General features: G+C 42.4%; 1 protein-coding gene across 1 annotated transcript in view; it reads right to left on the bottom strand.

Annotated features, from left to right (window-relative positions):
• Positions 1-6,547: 6,547 nt before the first annotated feature.
• Positions 6,548-22,857, bottom strand: part of LOC132589601 (cytosolic phospholipase A2 beta-like) — a 34,415-nt gene continuing 18,105 nt past the window's right edge. The window contains exons 9-19 of the mRNA XM_060262353.1: positions 22,303-22,340; positions 20,076-20,211; positions 18,512-18,648; positions 17,273-17,495; positions 16,995-17,112; positions 15,725-15,862; positions 15,207-15,314; positions 11,341-11,535; positions 10,922-11,091; positions 8,901-9,087; positions 6,548-6,956 (exon numbers count right to left, since the gene is read on the bottom strand). Of these exons, the coding sequence (XP_060118336.1) occupies positions 6,718-6,956; positions 8,901-9,087; positions 10,922-11,091; positions 11,341-11,535; positions 15,207-15,314; positions 15,725-15,862; positions 16,995-17,112; positions 17,273-17,495; positions 18,512-18,648; positions 20,076-20,211; positions 22,303-22,340 (1,689 nt within the window). The 3' untranslated portion in view covers positions 6,548-6,717. The remainder of the gene's footprint in view (positions 6,957-8,900; positions 9,088-10,921; positions 11,092-11,340; positions 11,536-15,206; positions 15,315-15,724; positions 15,863-16,994; positions 17,113-17,272; positions 17,496-18,511; positions 18,649-20,075; positions 20,212-22,302; positions 22,341-22,857) is intronic.

The following is a 22,857-nucleotide window of genomic DNA, read 5'->3' as shown; positions in this document are numbered from 1 at the left end:
ATTCTAGAGAAACCAGTCTAGAGTAAGTGGCTTACCTTTAACTGAAAGGAAGACTAATCCCCCCCTCCTTCAAGAGTGCTGTCAAGAAAAATCAGGGGAGAGTCATTTTAAATTTGCATACAAATTACAGGTATAAATAATTGGAAAAAAAACCTTTATATATAATAAATTTTAAAACCTTGTATGTGCACCCTTTAGTTGAGTGTCTTACATTCATTATCATTTTCCTCTCTCATAAATATGGGTAAATTACAGATGAAAGTGCCAAGAGAGTCCTGTGAGGGACGGGATGGAAGTAAAACAGGGTCAAAATGGAAGACAGCCATTTGGACGTGTCAATTTGACCCATAGGTCAATACTTGGACTGTTGCTTCCTATACATGCTCAGTCTTAAAATATCCCCCCTCCAGTACTGCAACTGCAGATTCATTCCAGTTTACCTTTGTCACACACTTACTAGGTCTACCTTGTGGAGAGTGTCATTAACCTCATGTTTTTGTTTCTGATTTTTCAGCTTCCCTGACTAGTATAAACTGATCCATTGCCTATCTGGTATCTTTCCTACTCTCCAAAGAGGTTTCCAGCCCAATCTGTATTCTGTTCTAACTGCTTTAGCACTTTGCCCCTGAGAACCAGTACACATTGCTGCTATCATGTCAACCCCTCTTATAGGTCTGATGCTGTCTGTATGTGATCCCTTGCATATGGTTAGTTGGCAGTAGGAAGTAAAAGCTGCTCACATCATAGTCACTGACCTCTTTTCCATGTATCTACCCCCTTTGAGAGGGGTAATCTGAGAGAAGAGGCCCTCATACATGATCCCCAACTTTTGCATTCCCAGATTTGCTAGATTCTGTCAAAATGGATGCTTCGAGGTATGTATTAGAACACTGTAATGGAGGTAGAGCTTCCAACTTCAAGGTAAGGCCTTGAGCTCTCCCAGAATTATAACAGAATTACAACTAAGGTTATCAGGTCCCTCTGGGCAGCTGGTGAGGATGGGGCTTACTGAGTGGTGGGAGTCTCACCTGATGTTTCATTGATGTCCGCAACTAGACTTCCCTAGCAGACCCAGAAGTGACATAGGCATGTGTAAGATATTGGGGTGATGCTCTGAGTTTTGGCCAAAAACTATGGTATGATTAGCTTCTACCATAGAGTTTTTGCTCAAAAACTAAAGTGTCACCCCAACATCCCCAGCATGCCTACATCACTTATGGGTCACATTGAAGTCATGTTGGGATGTTGCCAGGGCTTTGTTTGTAGAAAAAGCCAACAGGAACTCATTTGCATATTAGGTCATACCCCCTGACATCACCATTGTTTCTCACAGGGCTTTTTTGTAGAAAAAGGCTCAGCAGGAACTTATTTGCATATTAGGCCACACACACCTGATGCCAAGCCAGCCTGAACTGCATTCCTGTGCATTCCTGCTTTAAAAAAAAAAGCCCAGGATGTTGCTAAAATGTTGGGTGAGACTCCCTTTTTTTGCAGTAAGCCCCTCACCAGTAGCCAGCAGCAGATAGGTGGGGTTTGGGAGTGGGGGCCCCCTGTCGCCACCGGGGGTCTGGCATCTGTAATTACAACTGATCTCAAAACTACATAGATCAGTTTCTCTGGAGGAAATGGTAGCTTTGAAGGGCAGACTGTATAGTATCACATTACCACAAATCTCTCTTCCCTCTCAAACTCCTCCCTCCCCAGGCACTGCACTCAGGATTTCCTAAGCCAGAAGTAGCAGCCATAAGTACAGCATCTGCCTACACCATCACCTGATCACCTTGCCCATACAGGTATCAATCACAGTACCAGAAAAACTGCAGCCATTTGTAATGGTTGAAACTGCCATGCCACTGGCTCTGCCTTGCTCTGCCACCATACGGTTGTGCCAAGCAAGGACCACATACAACAGATAAGACGTGGAGCAGAGGAATGTGGGTGTGTTCTACTGATGCGAGAAGTTTGACAGCGCATTGGCATGAGTTCCGCACATAAATTTTGAGCCCTGAAACCACATCAAAAATAAACTCGCAAAATGACGATCTCCTAGATGTGGGGTGACACCGCTTTAGAGGTGGGTCAAACTGCCACTCCAGGTCAAGAGATGTGGAAACCAACATCTGCCCCGGGGGAAACAAAGCACCGAGGCCGGAGCAAAGGCTAATGTGGAATCACCCCCAGTCTGTACTATGGAACATTTCTGAACTATTCTTTGCTACATGTGGATATCTAAGCTATTCTCTGCTACATGTAGAATCACTTACATTGCATTTCAACACAAAAGGCTAAATCCCATGGACATAGTATATAAATACCATTCTGACTAATTTCAATCTAAATTGTAATTCCAAGAAAAGTAATAATCTCAAAATTTTAAACAATCCTTGCCAGCTATTATTATAGTAATCATCCAAAGAAACAAAAATAGAACAAAAATAGACAGAGTGTTATGAAACTCTGGGTTTTAATTATCTCAGGTATTCCTGACAAACCCACACTTATACATTATTACCATGACAACCACATTTTTGTCCATTGCTGAACAAAATGTACTCTTTTCATTGATTTATCTATTTTTTTATTACTCAGAGCAGGGAAAGCTTGCCAGTATGAAAACAGTAAAAATAATCTGCAGCAGTTTCCTCTTATATATTGCTACAGGTTTTTGACAGGACTCTGTTCTAGGAGGTCTGCATGTCTCAGGGACACTTTGGAAGTTTTCTCTTTTTTTTCCTCAGCATGGATTTAAAATATTTTGCTGTGCACAAGCCACTTCAAAGATCACCAAGTTCATAAGGGTCACACTGAGGTAGGCAGCTGGTGGCAGCTGGTGGGTCTATCACTTTTCTACCGCTTTAGTGCCCAGAGCAGAACCATGGAATCATAGAGTTGGAAGGGTCATCTAGTCCATCTCCCTGCACGATGCAGGAAATTCACAAGTACTTCCCCCTGCACACACCCAGAGACCCCTGCTCCATGCCCAGAAGATGGCAAAAAAAAAAACCTCCACGATTCCTGGCCAAACTGGCGTGGAGCAAATTGCTTTCTGACCCCAAAGTGGCAATCAACATTTCCCTAGGAGTGTAAGAAAGGGCCACAAGAACTAAGCACTAATGCAACCCTTTCTACCCTCCCTCTCATGATTTTCCTAAATTCACAAAATCAGCATTGTTTTCAGATGGCCATCTAGGCTCTGTCTGAAAACCTCCAAAGAAAGAGAACCTACAACCTCCTGAGGAAGCCTGTTCCACTGAGAATAGCTCTGTTAGGAAGTTTTTCCTAATGTTTAGCCAAAAACTCTTTTGATTTAATTTCAACTTGTTGGTTCTGGTCAGACCTTCTGGAGCAACCGAAAACAACTCTACACCATCCTCTATATGACAGTCCTCCAAGTACTTGAAGATGATGATTATATCACCTCTCAGTCATCTCCTCTTCAGGCTAAACATACTGAGCTTTTTCAACCTTTCCTCATGCAACCATCCTCCTCAAACAGAATCCTTTGTTTTTCAAGCTGGCAGCCATGTTGGTCTGAAGCATTAGAACATATATAGAGTTCAGTGGCACCTTTAAGACCAACAGTTTATTCAAGGTATGAGCTTTCATGTGCATGCACAGGAAGCTCATACTTTGTATAAACTTTTGTTGGCCTCAAAATCTGTCCCTGTTTTTCAGTTAAATTAATTCAGGGCTTTTTTGTAGAAAAAGCCCAGCAGGGCTTTGCATATTAGGCCACATCTCCTGGCATCACCATTGCTTCACACAGGGCTTTTCCACAGAAAAAGCCCAGCAGGAATTCTTTGCATATTAGGCCACACCCCTGGTGCCAAACCAGCCAGAACTATGTTCCTATGTGTTCCTGCTCACAAAAAAAATTCTAGGGAAGGGAGAGAATTATAATCCATTTTTCTGTGGCATGTAATTAGGAAGAGGGCCAAGATGCAAACTTGACTAGGTCTTCTATCAGTGATATTATCTAATGCAAGACTACAGGCATCTAATCCAATCATTAGCATGGCGTCACTGTAAAGAAACTTAATTAAAAGGTCAGAATGTCTCTCTGCTCTGGGAAAATTCCAAGGGTCAGATCTGCACCTGATCTACTCTAAGTTGCACCTGTGCTGCGCCAGGCAATGCTCCACTATGCTTCTATCTACACTGCATAGTGTCATTGTGATGCTGGGAAGAGGCAATGTCAGCAGATTGGATCCAACCAATTTTTTCATGTAATCCCACCTAATTCCTTTGTTTACTTCAATTCTCATCCATGCTGCTCCAATTATTCCCCAGTGTAGCATTTTTGGTGGTCACAGGGGACACCTTCCCTCCCCCCACACCTTTTCACCAGCAGGAAGAGTCAGTTGGATCCAAGCCTTCATTTTAAGAGGGGATTAATGCCTGTGAAAAGTTTCTTCCATATAGTTCTGGACTGGATTCTGGCTTCAGTTTCACCAGCAACAAATCAAGAGTACACAAGGCAAGCATAACTTTTGTGCTCTACACAGCTAATCTGCTAGGACAGTTGTAGCAATGCTGGCTTCTGCAGCTGATGATGCACAAGTTACCTATTTTTGCTGTCTGCTAGAGGCAGAAATGATTCTTGATAGTAGGTGTTCTGCTTGGCAAGTTACAAGTTGTGCAGTCATGTAACAGTGGCACATAATTCCTTCTCTTAGAAAGAGAGGGGGTTGGCCTGTTAAACAACTGGTGCCAAATGTGATGGGGGATCACAAGAGACAAGATAGGTAATGTAAGAAAAACAGAGACATAACATTCCATGACTAGTCTAATGGTTGCAATAGAGAAATCCAGTTTAGATTTCCAGTTACCACAGCTTTCAAATAAAACAAATTCTGAGTCCAGAGGCATCTTTAAGACCAACAAAGTTTTATTCAAGGTGTGAGCTTCTGTGTGCATACATGCTGAAGAAATGTGCATGCACTCAAAAGGTCATACCTTGAATAAAACTCTGTTGGTCTTTGTTGTACTGCTTCAGACCAACACAGCTGCCCACCTGAATAACAGCTTTTGAGATTAGCATGAGTTAATTCTTCAGAGTGCACTGACATCTTGTGTTCAACAGATGAAAATCAGGTCTGAAGGGATATGCACAAAAAAAAAAAAAAATCAGGATTTTTCTATTTCAGGATTCCAAAAAAACCCAAATTTCAATACTGATGTGATCTTTGGATTTGGATCCCCCCCCCCAAATCCCTTTTGTTGTTGTTGTTTCATTATACTCTATGGGACCATTATAGTCAATGGGGAATCTATCTGGTGGTATCCAGGGGTCTGGGGGAGGCTTTTTATGAGGTAGAGGCAGAAAAGTTGCAGGGTAGGAGAGCCTGAAAAGACCCTAAGTTTCATAAAGATTGGACCAGACAGTCCAGTTCTATGGGCTCACAAAGTCTGCTTGCAGAGAGGGCACGATAAAAATCTAAAGTAAATAAAACATTTACCAAACATGGGGATGTTTGATTCAGCTCTTCTGGGCTGTTCAGATGTCTCTCTTCACCAGCTCAGCTGTCTTGTGCTCCTTCATGCAGCCCCTTTAAATTGGCTGCATGAAAGAGACCAAAACAGCTGGGCCAACAGGGAAAAATCTCAATCTGCTGGCTCAGGTTCCCTCACACAATCCCTTTAAACAGGCTGCACAAGCAGACAAGAGGCAGCTTGGCCAGCATGGACAAGTCTCTTCCCACTGGTTCAGCTGTCTTGAGCTGCCTGATGCAGCCCCTTTAAATGGCAAGAAGGAGGGGGTGAAATGCCCCTGGGAGACACTTCACGCCATATTTAACTCCAGAGAGTTTTGCTCCTCCCCCCCACTTCAAAGTGGCGAGATGCTTTCTGCCCCCCTCCCCCTTTTGCAGGGAGCAGAAAGCTATATTTCAAACTTTAAATGGTCAAGGAACCTATACCAACTATTCAGTTTTGGGATCAGCATATCCTTTTGGTTCATGGTTTGATTTGTGGTTCAGTCACAAACCACTAAGCAAACCACAAAAATGCAGTTTATTCCTATCCCTATCACCAACTCCCCTCTTCTCTGAATCTTGAGACTCTTTCTGAAACACAGCTGAGAGAAAAGAGGATTTGGAGGGCATGGTAGTCGTGAACCCTGCCTTGGGCATGGAAGAGCTAGATAGCAATATTTTAAAACAATACATTCATTTTAAAAGTCATCCAGTTAAGCAAAGTTTCTGCCTGAAATACTGAAGAGTTCGTATTAGAGTTAGGCATACTGTCACTTCCTGACATTTTATGGTCTGCATTGCCTCCTGTGGCAGCCATTTTGTGGTTATGCCCATTACCTTGTGCCCTAATTCCAAAGGTGTCCACAGGCTCAGAAAGGCTGGGGACCTCTAACATAAAGCATGCTCTTTAAAAACTCCTCAGGATTTTTCCTAGTGTTGGTGTGTACGTGTCAAAAACAGAAAGATAGTTCTAAATGCATAAGTATCAAGTTTCTGATGTGTAATGAACAGTTTTAAGAGTGCTTATAGTGGGATGGATCTTACCCCTATCTTAGCACTCCACTCATTGAGCAGAATTTGTTAATTTATTAAAATATATTTCCTTTTTGCTCAAGTTTGAAACCTTTTGCCAATCTAGAGAGCCCTTCTGTAAAATAAACATTCCATGATAGAGTGTGTAGCAGTCTTGGCCATTTCCTACTTTACATCATTGCAACAGGCCCCAAAAATCCCAATTTTTTTCTCAATAGCTTGAGGTTGATTGCAGTTGACTTTTTTTCGTGCAGCATTTTCTTCTTTTTATTGCTGTCTGTAAAGCTTGCAAAATCAGTTCACTGTTATTCTGGATGTTATAGTTACACAGGTTTAGCAGTTTGTCAAAATCATCTTCTGCGTAAGTCAAATTTGTCATTCTGTATGGTGACTTTGAACTAGTAAGATCCATCTCTCCTTTTTCCATTGCCGCAGAACTATGCTTTGTTCCTGCACGAAGAGAAACAAACATTTAAGATCTGGTGACTTAAGTAATACCAGCTGGATTCAGAGAAGCACAAGTAAAACAGAACATGCAGAGTAGATCTTTTCTGTCTTCTCCTGGTTCCTACAGCCTCCCACCACCACCACCCCCGCCAAATTGTTCCTGAAAGTCAGGGGACCATTGGGAATAGCAAGGGATGCAGTAAAGAAAGCTGAAAGGGGAAATCTGTGGGAATAGTAAACCTATCCATGCATCAGGGGAAATGCCATTCACAAGTGCCACTTTACATCCATCCCACGGTCACCAGTATTTATTCAGAAGATGGGTGACCAGTTTCTGTATCTCTGACATCACTTTATTCTCCAAATGGGGGGAGGGAGCATGGTCAGGAAGCTTATTTTTCTGCAGGATTTTACAATTTACCACAATTTCCCCCTCTCACAAACATATTGATAGCCCAAAACTACACACACACGATAAAGTCACTCATCTCACCTCTGGGCAAGTTGAAAGAACATGCCCCACTTGCAGTAGTGTGCAACATGCAATGAAGTACTTAACACAGCAATTAACACAGCAGTATTTAACTTTACAAATGCTGCCACATCAAACATGAACATAATCTAGAGGGTTAATTCACACGCTATGAGAATATCATATCTGGCTGCATAAGCATACCTTAGGTTTGGTATCCTCTAGGTGAAGCCTGGAGTCCTCCCAGAATTACAACTGATCTCTGGACTACAGAGATCAGTTCCCCTGGATAAAAATGGCAGCTGTGGAGAGTGGACTCTCTGGCATTATATCCTGCTGAGCTCCCTCCCCAAAATCTGCCTTCCCCAGGCTCCCTTGCCAAATCTCCAGGAATTTCCCCAATCAGAGTTTCTTGCAAACATGTGAGAAGTAGACTTGCCATTTTGACTCTACATAGAGCTACAAACTATCATGCTTATGTCACACAACAGTTTTGATCATGTGTTCTGCACCTGCTTATTCCACAAATGTGTGAAAAAGAAGACTTGAAAGAGAGTTTGGAGCACCTAAAATGACTGAAGAGGCCATGGTGTAATGGCTATAAAAATATACTTCCTTGGCCCCATTGCAAAGCACAATGCACAGCTTTTAGCTCACGAGTGTGTAACTCAAAGAAAGGCATGGAATGGATCATGGGCCAGGAAGGAAAAGGACTGGTGCCACCAGCACCATGATTTAATTCTGTCCCATGTGAAAAGACACTGCTTACAATTCAGCAGAGTTAAGCATTCTGAATTCCACTGACTTAAATGGCCTAGATCCAGGTGGGCAACTGTGTTGGACTGAAGCAGTAGAACAAAGCAGGAGTCAAGTAGCAACTTTAAGACCAAAAAAGTTTTATTCAGAACGTAAGCTTTCATGTGCTAGAAGCACACTTCATCAGACAATAGGGTGGAATGGCAAGCAGTCCTAAATATAAAGTGGAAAGTGAATCAGCATGCAAAATCATGGAAATGTTTTTTAGCAGATTAAAAGAATCACAAATTGGGGTCTGGTGATTGTTTGTGTTGACTGGGCTGAAACAACAAGAAGGCAATATAAGTCAGAATAGCAGATTGATGTCTATGTCATTAGGGGTGAAGTGCAATAAATAAGAATCTGTTGTAATGTTAGCTCTGGGTTAAAATGAGGGCATTAATTTCTCAGAAGTTTAAGTCCATGTTTGTGAATTGTTCTGACACTTGCTGTGAGTGTTAATTGTGCTTCATTGCTTTTCAATGATATATATGCTGCTTCAACTTGGAGTCCCAGTTTTCTGGGGCACAGATGGGCTTAAAACTGTTTTAAAATAAATAAAATAAATTATTTAGAAATAGTTTCCTATATAATTTATACTGTATGGAGTTTGATTAGCTAAGCTGATGGGGTGAAGAACAACCCTTCTGCCCCTGAAAATACGAAAAGAAAATTCTAACCAGGTATCTTGTGCTCCGAGAAAGAGTTGTCCACCAGTGGGAAATGGAGGACAATTGGAACTTCTGGATTCTCTTTGTCCATAAAAACATAGCACTCCTTTGGATTCTTCTTGTCTTCTTCACTCAGCACAATTTCTGGGAAAGGAATCCTCTTCTCCATACAGCATTTGCATGTATTTTCTATGGACTGAAGTATAAAAGAAGAGATAAATATGGTAACTTAAATACCAAATTAAAATCAGCTTTCCCCTAATAGTTCTTTTCCATCTTAACGCAAGTTACAGCCCTTCAGGAGTAAGAGACTGCATTGCTACTCATATAAGTACAACTGTGCTTTACAATTGTGAGATTATTAAATGCAGGCTGTGTAATTACATTGGGTTGCATCAAAAGGAGAAAAAGCACAGTGAATAGGATTTTTTTATAATCTCTCCCTTTCTGATGCTGCACTTCTCAAATTGCTGCCCCTGAGGGTCACTATAGAGACCCTCAAGAAGAGTGTAGAACAGGGGTGTTGAACTCATTTGTTATGAGGGCTGGATCTGACATAAATGAGACCTTGAAGGGCCAGGCTGGACTGTGTCGGGCCACATGTGTACCTACTTAAGATTAAGTAGCAGAGAGATAAACTTTTTAAAGGACCACAGACAAACACAACTAAAGATTTGGGGGGGAAAACCTTAAAACATGCGTAAAACATTAACACTTGTTGGTCTTAAAGATATTTTCTTTGTATTTCTCCCTTGGGATCCAGGGAACTGGGCAAAGGAAGTTCTAGCTCTTTCCCTCTCACCCCGATGGATCAGGACAGGGAGGAGCCTCAACCAATGGAGAAAATCAAGGTTTTGCTCTGTAGTTCCTGTGCGATTGAGCAAGCCTTGCAAAACAAGCTGAGATGCAGAAGGAAGCAAAAGAGAGGTAGAAGGAAGCAGACAAGAGCCCGTTGCTTAGGGGCCTGGTAGGAGCACTCTGGGGGCCTCATTCTGATGCTGCACTTCTCAAATTGCTGCCCCTGAGGGTCACCATAGAGGTGCCTGCATGTTAGACACCCCTGGTGTAGAGTATGACAAGCAGGATTCAGCAGGTTAGGAAATCAGCAAAAATCATGCACAAAATCCTCCTGTGATTTGGTAAGATTGCACAGTGTTGAATCTTCCCCTTTATTCTCTGATTGTAACCAAAATGAAACTAGGAAAAAACAAAGAAATTTGACCTTCTGCAATGAGCTATAGTTAAATTCCATGATACCAACATCCATTGCTGCATGTTTGTATACAGATGATATATAGGACACTTGAATGTGCATACAAGCCTTGCAAGACTCAATGAAGATCACATCTGGTATTAGCATAAACTACACAGCAAAGACAGACTTGGTCTCATATTATAGGAAGGCTCCCAAATTTAGATAGAGTCTTTACAATATGAAAGTTATGTTTCTTTCATCAGGAGTCATTTTGTAGAAAAATAGGTGGTGGAGCTCATTAGCATAACATTAGCATGTGCTTGCCCACCCATCCCCCAGCCAAAAACAACCCAATGCAAGAAAGGAGAGCCCCGGATGAGTGAGGCCTGCTTGGGCTGGCTAGAGATCCAGCCAGCCCAAGCAGGCCTCACTTGCCTGGGGCTCTCCTAGGCTGCCCCCCCCCAGTCAGAAGGCCAGCAAGTCACCCACCACCCAAAATCACATAAGAAGTGAAGAAAGGGTGGTGCGGGCTTCTCCAGGGGTTAATGAAGGCTGCTGGGGGTGTGGCAAAGCTCCTGGTAGCTGGCTGGCTGCTCACTCTCCTAATCCAGGGATTGTTATGCAGCTGCACCTATTATTCAATGGACAAGGGAGGTGGGGAGGAAAAGGGGGAACCTTCAGAAAGGTTCAGGAGCTGTGCTCCTGTGAGCTCCTGCTGAATATATATGAATGATTTCTATGGAATGTGTTTGTATGTTCCCCAACAATGCAACACAAAATCAGTTTGTTTCTCAATAACATTGCTTATCAAAATATAAAATTAGAATACTATTACATGAAACCTGGTCTCCACAAGGTTATAGTCAAATGATAAGATGACATCCACATTCCTTTCCCTCCTTAACAGTGGAGGGCAACTGGTATTAATGAAATATCCAGCATCAACCAGGCAGAGCTCTTTTTCCATTGGTGTGAGATGGTTGGGGAACTGGTCCAGTTTAGTCTCTGGAAAGCAAACAGTGCTTGCTATTAAATCTATTGCAGAACCAAAGCAAGAAACTCTGTCATAATATATTAGCACAAACCATAATCAGAAATAAATACCATCACCAAAATATTCAAAATAAACATCAAAGTTTCTTATGAAGCAAACAAATTATGCCTCCATGGCATTTTCTGGCAGACTAAGCTTGAAGCAAATAATACTAAAAGAATGATCAATTTTTTCCAAAAGTTGATAGCCGATTTGTTTACCTTGCCATGCAGAAAATGTTTTATGTTGATAATAGTCCTTGTGCAATTGGAGACCTCTCAGAAAGTTAGGTGTTGATCCTCCTATTGGGCGATGGGTCAGAACTCTGTTGAGGATGTTGGAGAAGTCATTTGGTGGAGAGAAGCAAGTGGTCTTAAGTGCAGAGAGCTCATTTTCAAATGGACAGTTGTCTTTATCTAGAAGGAAAGCAGAAGAGATGCACTATAGAAAATTCTAGATCTTGTTGCTCATAAGCAAGGATATATGCATAGTAATTGAGGCATGACAAACCTGACAAAGGGTCTAATTTGGATAACAATTGAGCCAGCTTTTCCACTCAATCCATCCTAATTTCCCTCCTTACCACAGACTCTATTTTAACTGCCTGTTGCCCATGCAAGTCCCAGGATGCATCTCACTCATCTTCTACATGCTAGAATGCTGATCATGACCATATGAAAGGATATTAACAGAAAGTATTAACATTTATCAACATACCCTTAATAATACAATATTAGGTGGGATCTATTTCCCAGTTTATCAAGCTATGGTACACCACTGTGCCACCCTGTATTTTAAATAGGTCCTCATGAGACACTGACTCAGCTTCAGGATGCTCTGGTTTTCCATCTGCAATCTAGCCAATGGGAGTTGGGAATAGTTAGTCAAGCTAATTTCCAGTCCCCATTGAAGCCTTTTGCTGTAATTGGACCTTTGTTCAGTTGGAGTAAAGCATGTCTGGACATTGGGGGTGCTATATTGCTCTTTGTTTGGGATATTGCTCTTAATGAATGGGATGCCTCTCTGTTTAAGATGGGAGCTTCTCTGTGATTCCTCCTCTTCCTGTGCTCTTTGTGCTCTCTATCTCTCTCCTTGTGGACCTGTAAGGCGCAGGACACATACTTTGCTGTATTAACTAGTACCTATACCCAATATGTTCATCCTGCCCTGCACATAAAAGAGCTGAAATATGTTAGTCCTGCTGCAACTAGTCACCTTTTAGGGGCTGAGCCAAGAATATTTGTTTTCATTCAAATTGATATGGAAGGGGATAGCTTTCATCTAGTGATGGTTTAGTTCTAATTAGGCCTGGCCTTTAACTAGTTAGGCCATAACTTGAGAAGGCAGGAATATTGCAGATGGTAGTATATAGAAAGGGTTAATTTGCAAGCACCCTGAGGCATCAGGTGGGGAGGGGGAGGGCTTAACAGATTGAGTGACATGTGGTAGTGGGGAAGATGAGACTTAACACTTCTCAGCATTATTTTACCAGGTAGGATGAACAAATCCAATAGTAATGCTCACCACATTTGGAATCAAGGTGTGCCAGGCTGCTTCTGAGCGGCAATTCCCACTACATTTTAGGGTAGTGTTATGTTGATGTAGGTCTAAGGTTGCCAGTTGTGGGTTGGGAAATACTTGGAGATTTGGGGGAGTAAATCCTGGGGAGGGCAGAGTTGGGGAAGGGAAAGGATCTCAGTAAGGTAAAATGCCATACAATCCACCCTCCAAAGCAGCCATTTTCTCCAGGGGAACTGACCTTAGTTATTTGAAAATCAACTGTAATAGCAGGAGATCTCCAAGTGTCACCTGGAGGTTGGCAACTCTATGTAAATCATCCACTAATAAAACCTAGTTTAGCCCATAGATTTGGTGTCCTGTATGTTTACTCAAGGTGCTGATACAAATTGTGCAGTTTTATTTTAACAATTTTGAAATGCCATACAATAGAAGGAAATGTAGACATTAAATGTAATTTTGGAGTACTGGGAAGAAATGTAGACATTAAATGTAATTTTGGAGTACTGGGAAGAAAACCAAATGATACCCAAATGCCAGTGCTGAAAGGAACCATCACAAAGTTGAAGTTTAAGAAAACACTTATTAGCCATTAAAGGTTTCTAATCTTAGTGTAATAACAGCTTAGAATCACGATTCCTGTGCACCTTTCTCAAGTCCTTGTAGCCCTCCATCCAAACAGCCTTTTTATGTGCTCACAAGGGATTTGCAGTATTCATGTTTGAGGTGCCTTTCTCCTTTCTTTTTCAATGCAGTGAACTCCATCCTCCTTAGTATTACATCATTACCCCCTTTTAAAAAAATACCCCAAGAACAACTGTTCAGATGAGAAGAGAAAAAAAAATCCACTTTATTTATTTATTTTCAAATTTTCTCCTCAATGGGGATTCAAAGCAGCTAACGGGGGGGAGGGGGGATACAACAGGAACAAAATGGGAAAAAGAGGGGAAGACTTCTGAGTATCATCCTGGTCTTCTCTCTCTCAGCTAATCTGTGAGCATAGAATTATGCATATGCTCACACGGACATTAACATACACTGTAAGGAAAGCCCCCTACTTTTCATACATATGGACATCGTGATCACCAGTATGGTTGCCAGGGTGCCTGGAGTTTTGACTCTCACACATCTGCTCTAAGAAGTGGACTTTGCTTACAGTTTCTAAGGCTTATGTGGATACTATAAGCCTCAGCTTTGCAGCAGCATTCTACATCTGGATGGGTGTTAGCCAGAACTCTGCTCCTTGTGTGCCCAGTCTTGGCCTCTGCAGTAAGGGAAGCCAGGCCACCATGTTTCCAGCCTGATTCCATGAACCAAGGGCTAACACCACCAGAATCCATCTTGCTTTCCTGATCCCATCTCCAGCATCTGCTTCAGCTTTTGCATAAGTTTATCCAAGCATATCCTGCCAGACCATTCAAGCCTTTGTCTAACAAAACCCAGGACAAAGACTGGTGCCAGGAAGAAGACAGAAAAAGAGGAAGACCATCTCCTGTCAGAGTCAAGTCTTTTGTCTAACCCGGGTGATACCTAGGCCAGTATTTGATTCTCTATTGTCACCTTTTCAGATAAGCCCATCTAATCTTAAGTGTTCCCCACCTAGTAATCACTTCTATTCATTTTCCCAACTGTCATTTCGGAGCCACCCCATGGCCTGTTCTAATCAGGAAGATTCTTTCAGGTACCCAGGATCCAGGCAAGCTCATTGGTCAAGACAGGCACCCAATTAGGTGCAACCAAGGGACTTGCTATTGGCTCTGCAATAGTCCAGCCTTCATGGTCATTACAGAGCCTCCCCTTTCTCCTCCCTGATACGTCCCCTCCCCTGAGGGCTCAAGGGAGTCCTTATAACCTCTGACCCAACTCTACTCATGTGTGCTTCTATCAGCAACCCACCTTCCGCTGCATAGATCCATCCCCGATTCCTGATCAGTTTCGGGTCCTTTCCCATTCCCTCTATTGTCGCCACCGGAGCCTTCCTCGAAGACTACGAGAGGTAATATCGCCCTGTTTGTCTACCTTTATATGTTCCCCTATCGATCTATCTGTATTTCTTAGGACTGTGTGAATGTGTGATTGTATTGTATTTTTATCTTGTATGGAAGAACTATATTTTTCTAAATAAATTACAATTGGGTTTTATTAAATTAGAGTCCTTTTATTGAGCATCACTCTCTGGATGGTTGAGCCTGGTATATATTGGTAAAAAGATTCCTAGTGAGCCAGGTGCCCACCTAACTAATTCCCCAACCTCGTTTTGAGGGCATTTTGGCTTACAACACGTACATTTGGACTGTATCCAAAGAATTTATATAACTGGGAAAATATATTAGAGGAGGTTGCTTTTTCCTAAGGAACCAAAGAAAAAGAACACCTGGCTTAAGTGTGGGAACCATCCCTGCAACTTCAAGGGTGAAAAACTGAATGCAGAAAGTACTAAATTAGCTATAATGTACATGTTGCAATCATCCCTTTTGTAAATTTTCTGCATAGGAATGAATTTTCTTCTTAGTTCCTTCTCTTTGAACATTTGCCATTACAAATAAAATAAATAGCAGAAGGCTCTTACTGTCATATTTTTCTTTTCCTGGGTTGGGCAACTGCCAGAGTGGGTATAAGCTTTGAGCAGCATTCCAGACATCCACCAGATTCAAGGAAAATATATTACTCCACACTCCTGTAAGCATATGGAAAACCAACACTGTCAGCATCTTTGTCAACTTACTTCTTTAGAAGATTCCAGGGAAATCAATGTTCATTGTTTTCTTAGGAGCATAGAATAGTCTAAGCTCTGACAGCCAACTGTGTGCAAAGGGACTTGATCCAGGGCAACATAACAATGGCTCCCAGTTGTAGAGCTGGCAATGAGTAGGAAGGGGAGAATGAGTAAACTATATTAGAGACTGTGCAACAACTGGTGTCTGAGTTGTCTCTTCCTTGACTTGCTTGCTTCACATCTATTGTATGTGAACTCTTTTCAACGCTGCAGAAAGTTCCAGAATCCTGATGCTAAAATTTCTCAAGACAGCACTGCTGGGTCAATATGACAGGTTTTCTTATCAAAAGCTCTTATCAAAATTAAGTTACCTTCCAAAAAGCAGATCTTGGATTCTGGGATTTTCTTCATCAGCCATCCCATGAAGAATTCACTTCCAAAATCCTCTGTGGGAATGAAGCCTCCATATTTAGGCAATCCCACCTCATAGGGGGAGAATTCACACCACTCTATAAACAGAACATGAGATAACTATTTTGAGAGGACAGTCCAAATTGGAGGGAACCATGGATCAAAATGTGCCCATGCAACAACTGGTAGAGAATTGATTGCTTGAGTCAAGGAAAGCAGAAGCTCAGGGGCAGAGCAACTGCTAATGAGGAATCAATTCCTGTTTTCCCAATTTGGAACAACCTGGGGAACCACTATTTCTCTTGTTGGGTACTTTACCCCAATAAGGCAAATAATCACTGTCTGGGCCCTCAACAGGACAGGAAAATCATGTAGGAGGAAATGCTTAAATCCCAACCCAAATTGGGCCTCCACAGGTCTGATTTTTAGAGGGGGGAAATGCTGGGAGTTCAGTTCATGGGATTCCCACCATCACATGGAAGAATAAGATAGACAGGGATAGAAGAATTATACTTCATTCATTAAATTTTGGCTGCAGCCCTAAAACTATATGCAAAATTATGAAAACAAAAATGAGTCTTGTAGCATGTTAAAGACTAATAGATTTACTGTGGTGAAAGCTGTTGTGTACCAGGGCTTTTTTTTTTTTAGCAAGAATGCCCAAGAAGCAGTTGCGGCTGGTTTGGGGGCAGGGATGTGGCCTAATATGCAAATGAGTTCCTGCTGGGTTTTCTCTACAAAAAACCCTGTGAGGAACAATGGTGCCATCAGGGGGTGTGGCCTAATATGCAAATGAGTTCTTTCTGGGCTTTTTCGTTTAAAAAACCCTTTGTGTGTACCTCTAGATGGCATCTGGGTTTTGGCCACTGTGTGACAGAGTGCTGGAATGGATGGACCACTAGCCTGATCCAACATGGCTTCTTTTATGTTCTTATTTGTACCATAGCCCACTTCATCAGATGCATGAAGCATGTCCCTGGGCTGGAAGACATTTAGACATACATTCAACAGAGCAAGAAATGTGCAGTACTGTTGAAGCAGTCAAATGCCAGAAGTGCATCCTGTGACATTCATTTGCAACACTCAAAGGTATGTAAGATAAGCATAAAAACCATTCACAGCAGCATAATGTCCATGATGAGCTAGGCTAATATAATATCTGTGAGACATTTTCAGGATTTTGCTCTCTATTTAAACTGCAAGACAAAATAATATCACTGGGCTGGTTACCTTTAAATTCAAAGCTGCTTTGGGAGTTCTCCTTGACATTCAAGGCCACATAGATGGGCAATGGATTTTGTCCCACACTCACAGCCTTTTGCTGATCTGATAGTCTGCTGTCATTCAGCTAAGCAAGAGAAAATGACACACAAGGAACAAATTCATACAGAGAAGAAATTATGAGGCAACTGATGCTTCCAGTCCTCGTTCTTACATATGAGAAAGCCAGAATGTTCTGAAAAAGAAATAAGGTCTCCTGATGTAAGGTGGGTCCATGCAGTACATACCTCATCGTGAAACATGCGGTCAATAATAAGTGACCACAGATCAGTAAAAGAAATTGAATGGCCCTCTTGAATCCTCTGCTGCAGCTCCAAGTCATAGTGTTTTAGAGCATCCATGGAGAATGCACTTGACTTGCTTCTGGTAATACTTTTCCTTGCTTTATGGATCAGGCCCATTAGGTCCTTGTGAGACCAATTAGCATCTTCATACAAATTTCTCATGGTCCTAGAGGGAAATTATGCCATTTAGAATGTAATTGGTTCTAACACCATAAACAGGTAAATTGTCTTAAGCACAAACAATATGAGACTTCCAGGATTAGAATTTCTCAAGGTTTGGGGTTTTAAAAACTATTAGCAGCCCCATATGGCTGCTTTGAAGGCTGGGGACAACTTGCTGGGGAATGGGTTAGCATTTAGTCCTTTCCTCAATGCCTCTTCTACAATTTAAATATCCATTAGAAGAAGGAGAGAGAAGAGATTTACACCCCACCTCCACTTAGAGGTGGGGAATCAAATGCTGCTTCAAAGTGGGGGGGGGGAGAGTTCCGGGAATTAACATTGCTGATTCAAACTAGGGGACTGCCAGGAACTACTTTTCTGAAAATGGGCAGTGACAATGATATCTAGAAATCCTCCACATTGTAAAAATATTTTTTTCCTGTTCTTCCAGCTGTTGATCGGAGAAGCAGAAGCCTCACCTCAGATTCCTGATGATCTGGTTGTGCGCATGTCTCCTGGGGCTTTTTTTTTTTAAAGGGGGGGGCCAGAAGGCGGATGCCAAACATCCCAAGGGTCAGTATCCCACATGAGCTGTCCAAACAGAAATAACCCGAATGTGTGCCGCTTCAGCGGAAAAGGACCAGGATGCTGAGGAGTTGCATTCGAGGAACAGATGTGGATGTCTCGATGTGCTAATAAAATCCGAATGGGAACCGTGGGTAAGACGGTGCTAAAGGCTCGTGTGAATGCACCCATATTGAACAAATGACCCTGTTTGCCAGCACACAATGACTTCCAAGTTATGTTGTTTTTCCACCCCACCCCACCCCCAAAAAATGTCCAGTATTAACCCAGCATGGCTATGCTACCATCACCATAGATTCCAGCATGAAGAATGTGCCCAAGTCACTGTGATTCTGTTGCATTTGTTGTGCATTAGAAAATGCAAATGTATAATAGTTAAAGAACAGCTGTATGTTTGTTAACCATATGAGCGGCAGTCATCCTAATTTGCCTTACCATGTTGAGCCAGAAGCTCCAGTGATATACGTAACACAGTCCAAGAGGTTAAGCTTCTGAAGAGCAAAGAGATGGCCATAGAATGCTGACATGGCCCTAACTCCTCCCCCAGTTGCCATGACTGCTAGCACTGGGACCTATGGAAACATAAAAATGGAATCAAGCTTGTATTAGGATACCGAGGAAATTCAGTTCCCCTCCCCCCAAGAAAAAAAAAGGATTAAAAGTCATGAAGCAACATATGAACATATATGAACATATGAAGCTGCCTTATACTGAATCAGACCCTTGGTCCATCAAAGTCAGTATTGTCTTCTCAGACTGGCAGCGGCTCTCCAGGGTCTCAAGCTGAGGTTTTTCACACCTATTTGCCTGGACCCTTTTTTGGAGATGCCGGGGATTGAACTTGGGACCTTCTGCTTCCCAAGCAGATGCTCTACCACTGAGCCACCGTCCCTCCCCATCGTCCCTCTATATCTATCAATATAGATCCAAGTGGGCAGCCATGTTGGTCTGAAGCAATAGAACAAAGCAGTAGACAAGTTGCAGCACCTTTAAGACCAACTAAGTTTTATTCAGAATGTAAGCTTTCGTATGCCATTATGGCAAACTATAATGATGTTATAACCTCTTGAAAAACAAATGCCCTCTATTTAAACACACAACTAACAAAGTCAGAATGATACCCAGATTTATGGCACTTCACACCTATGACATCTATCTGCTTTTTTATCACCCTCCACTGTTGTTTCAGCCCAGTTAACAACACTAACAAACACAGACCCCTACTTGTGATTCTTTTAATCTTCTAAAAACATTTCCATGACTCTACATACCAACTCACTACCCACTTTCTCTATATTTAGGACTGGTTGCCATTCCATTTTTGTCTGATGAAGTCTGCTTAGAGCATACAAAAGCTTACATTCTGAATAAAACTTAGTTGGTTTTAAAGGTGCAATTTGTCTACTGCTTTGTTCTACCTATCAATATGTTTTTCATTAAGAAGTCCAGATTATACATATTTGAATTTACTCTCTCTTCCTCAGGGAAGTTATGTATCTTGACTATGAAAAGAAATGCCTTTGACTGTTCATATTTAATTGACCTTGGTCAGCATCCTTGCCAGGTTCCTTATGAAATCTCCAGTCTGCAGACAAAGTTTTCCTGCAGTTTTCCAAAGTTTTGCTTTGCTGGTGATTCCTTCAATTAAGCAGCCTCTGACCAATTTCTCACTAGCGTTGCTCCACCCCCAGGCTTCTGTTTTTGTAATGCTGTCTTTTAAGGATTAGCAAAGGGAACTGGAGAGAGCAACAGATCAAAATGTGCCCATGCAGCAACTGGTGGGAAATCAATCACTTGTGCAGGAGAAAAAAGAAGCCTGGGGGAGGAGCAATGCTAGCGAGAAATTGCTCTCACTGTCTCCCCCCCTCCCCCAGTATTACAAACTTAAACTAAACTCAGTCTAGTGTTCTGGCATTAATATTTTAGTTTAATACACTAACATTTCAAAACATTCCCCTCTCCCCATTCATATTTTGTTACATAATAAAACCCACCACACCTCATGTCTTTGTAGTTCTTGGTCCAGCTGAAGAACTTTTTTAAGAGCATTGGCAACCACATTCTTCCGCTTTTTAAGGAAATTCTGCTCTGCCTCACAGAGATCACATCCCAAACGTACATCTAAAGCTCCTAGGCTAGAATGGAAAGAGATGGGGGTGTATGTGAAAGTTTGTTTCTGTCTCGGATGTATCTATTGTATCTCTGTTCCCCAGAGAGCACTGAGATCCAGCTCTCAAAATCTTTTAACAATCCCTGGGCCAAGAGAGGCTAGATTGAAGACAACCAGGGAGCAAGCCTTCTCAGCAATGGCCCCTTGATGGTGGAATCAACTTCCAGAGATGGTGCGAGCCCTGCGGGACCTGAACCAATTCCGCAGGGCTTGCAAAACATTTCTTTTTCAGCTTGTTTTTAAGACAGAACCTGGCTAAACTGATTTGTAGCCATCTAGCCATCTTATGTATGATTATGACGTATAGTATTTTATAGCACCTATTTTATCTATTTTTAACTAATTTATTTATGTAATCGATTGTATTTAAAATTGTTGTTTATATTGTTTTATTTGAATCATGGAATTCCATGTCTGTGAGCCGCCCTGAGCCCGCCTTTGGCGGGGGAGGGCGGGATACAAAAATAAAGTTGTTGTTGTTGTTGTTGTTGTTGTTGTTGTTATTATTATTATTATTATTATTATTATTATTATTATTATTATTATTATACCTTACAACTGAACAATCTGTTCCCCTTTCTGATATGGGGGGCAGGATTTGTCTTATGGGCTGGAGTCCCTGCAGCATTCCATTTGTTAGTGTATGAGCTCCCTTGTCCTGAAACCAGTTATTCCCATTCCTGTGGTTTTGAACCAGACCTGTAGCCACGGAGGGGCCTCTGGGGTCCTGCCCTGACTTCCTATAAGGCCCCCCAACTGAAGGCCTCCAACCCCCCCCCCCCCCCAACTTAGTCCCTGGGAGGCTGGGCAGAAGACTGGCTCAGCCTAGCCAGGCTCAGTTCTGCCCACTCATCTGGCTTACACCCAGTTGTCCAGTGGAGAGTACAGAAGCTGGTGGAGCCCGCTGGGGCCCTGGAGTGTACATTGAACTGCCTGGCCATGGAGCAGATATGGTGAATGCCATGGCAGTGGTGAGAGGAGGGCGCAGGGGCCACCACTGAGGGTCCTTTGCCTTGCAGCTCTGCATTGTCACGTTCCTCTGCCAGGACTTGCTTCCCATTGGAAGGATTCTCTCAAACAATTTAAAACAGCCTGCCTTGCTTTCCTGGTGCTTCCTCCACAGTTCTGATCCCAGGGCTGGTTGAGGGGAGATGAGTCTGAGGCATCTGGGGTGTGTGGAAAGGAAAGGATCCTCTTTGTTATCCCTTTAAATGTCCCCCAATCAGGCCCAGGATCACAGCTGCAGAGGCAACACCGGGAAAGTAATGCAGGCTGTTACAAACTGTTTGAGAGGATTCGTCCAATGGGAGGCAAGTCCCAGTTGAGGACCCTGGCAACACAGAGCGGCAAGGCAAAGCAGCAGCAGCAGCTGCTGCCATGCCCTCCTCTTCCCACCACCATGCCACTCACGACATCTGCTCTATGGCCGGGTGGCTCAGCGTAGAGGTTGTTGACAGGAGAGGGAGGGTGAGTGAGTGGCCACACTTCAGAGTGGGGAGGGAGCTTCTCCTGGCCTTTGGGGCTGAATCTCACCCCCCCTCCCCAGCTATGTGCAGAGAGGAGGGAGAGAAAAGGAGAAGCATTAATTAAATTACCCTAAATTAGATCAGCCTGTGCACCCCCTGAAATTTAAATGCCCCCCAAAGAAAAAAATCCTGTGTGGACTTAAGAGCAGGAACTTGATTGATTACCCTATTCCTGGTTTGCAAGGTAAAGGGAACACACTATCATGTTAGTTTTAAATATATGGTTCCTCATACAAAATAAGCAACGTTGAAGATGAAGATAAGTCTGGGACCTCTATTGCCATAATTAATAACACATCCAAATTGTATCTAGTCTTCCACTCTTGTTAAGAGACAGAGTTATTTGTTTTGCTGAAGCAGTAGATTTCCCTAGAGCAAAACCCAAGCCTTGCTGGATTAGGCTAAACCACTTTACACATGAGTTAAAATGAATAAGAATTCCTTACCAATTGTTAACTTTGAGCTGCAGTTACCAATTGTTAACTTACCAATTGTTAACTTTGAGCTGCAGTTACCAATTGTTAACTTACCAATTGTTAACTTTGAGCTGCAGTTTCAAACGTTCATTCTGACAAGAAAAAAATTCAAGATTAACTATGTTAAGGAGAAGAAGAGATTGGATTTATACCCTGCCCTTCACTAATCAAAGGTGTCTCAGAATGGCTTACAATTCTCCTTTTCCTTCCCCTCCACACAGCAGACACAGAGGTAGGTGGGGCTGAGAGAGCTCTCCCAGAACTGCCCTTAAGCAGAACAGCCTTGAGATAACTTGTGGCTGACCCAAGGTCACATCAATAGGTGTAGGAAGAGTAGGGAATCAAACCTGATTCTCCCAGATAAGAGTCCACACACTTAACCACTTCACCAAACTGACTGATAGGAGTCATGCCATGTGTACATTTTGTAATAGTCATTCATTAACTACGATTCCCTTGGTAAATGTGACATTTCTTGGCATCTAAGAGCAGCAGAAGTAACCACCATCATGTTGTGCTTTTCCACTCCCACTGCTGCTGCCCCAAAATCACAGCAAGGGGTTAACCGTTCCATTTCCCTTTAGGTGTTGGCTAAAAGCAGAAGTTTGA

This window comes from Heteronotia binoei, chromosome 21 (genome assembly GCF_032191835.1).
Source record: "Heteronotia binoei isolate CCM8104 ecotype False Entrance Well chromosome 21, APGP_CSIRO_Hbin_v1, whole genome shotgun sequence".
In the NCBI taxonomy this organism is placed as follows: Eukaryota; Metazoa; Chordata; class Lepidosauria; order Squamata; family Gekkonidae; genus Heteronotia; species Heteronotia binoei.
This window is presented reverse-complemented; position numbering and strand designations above follow the sequence as displayed.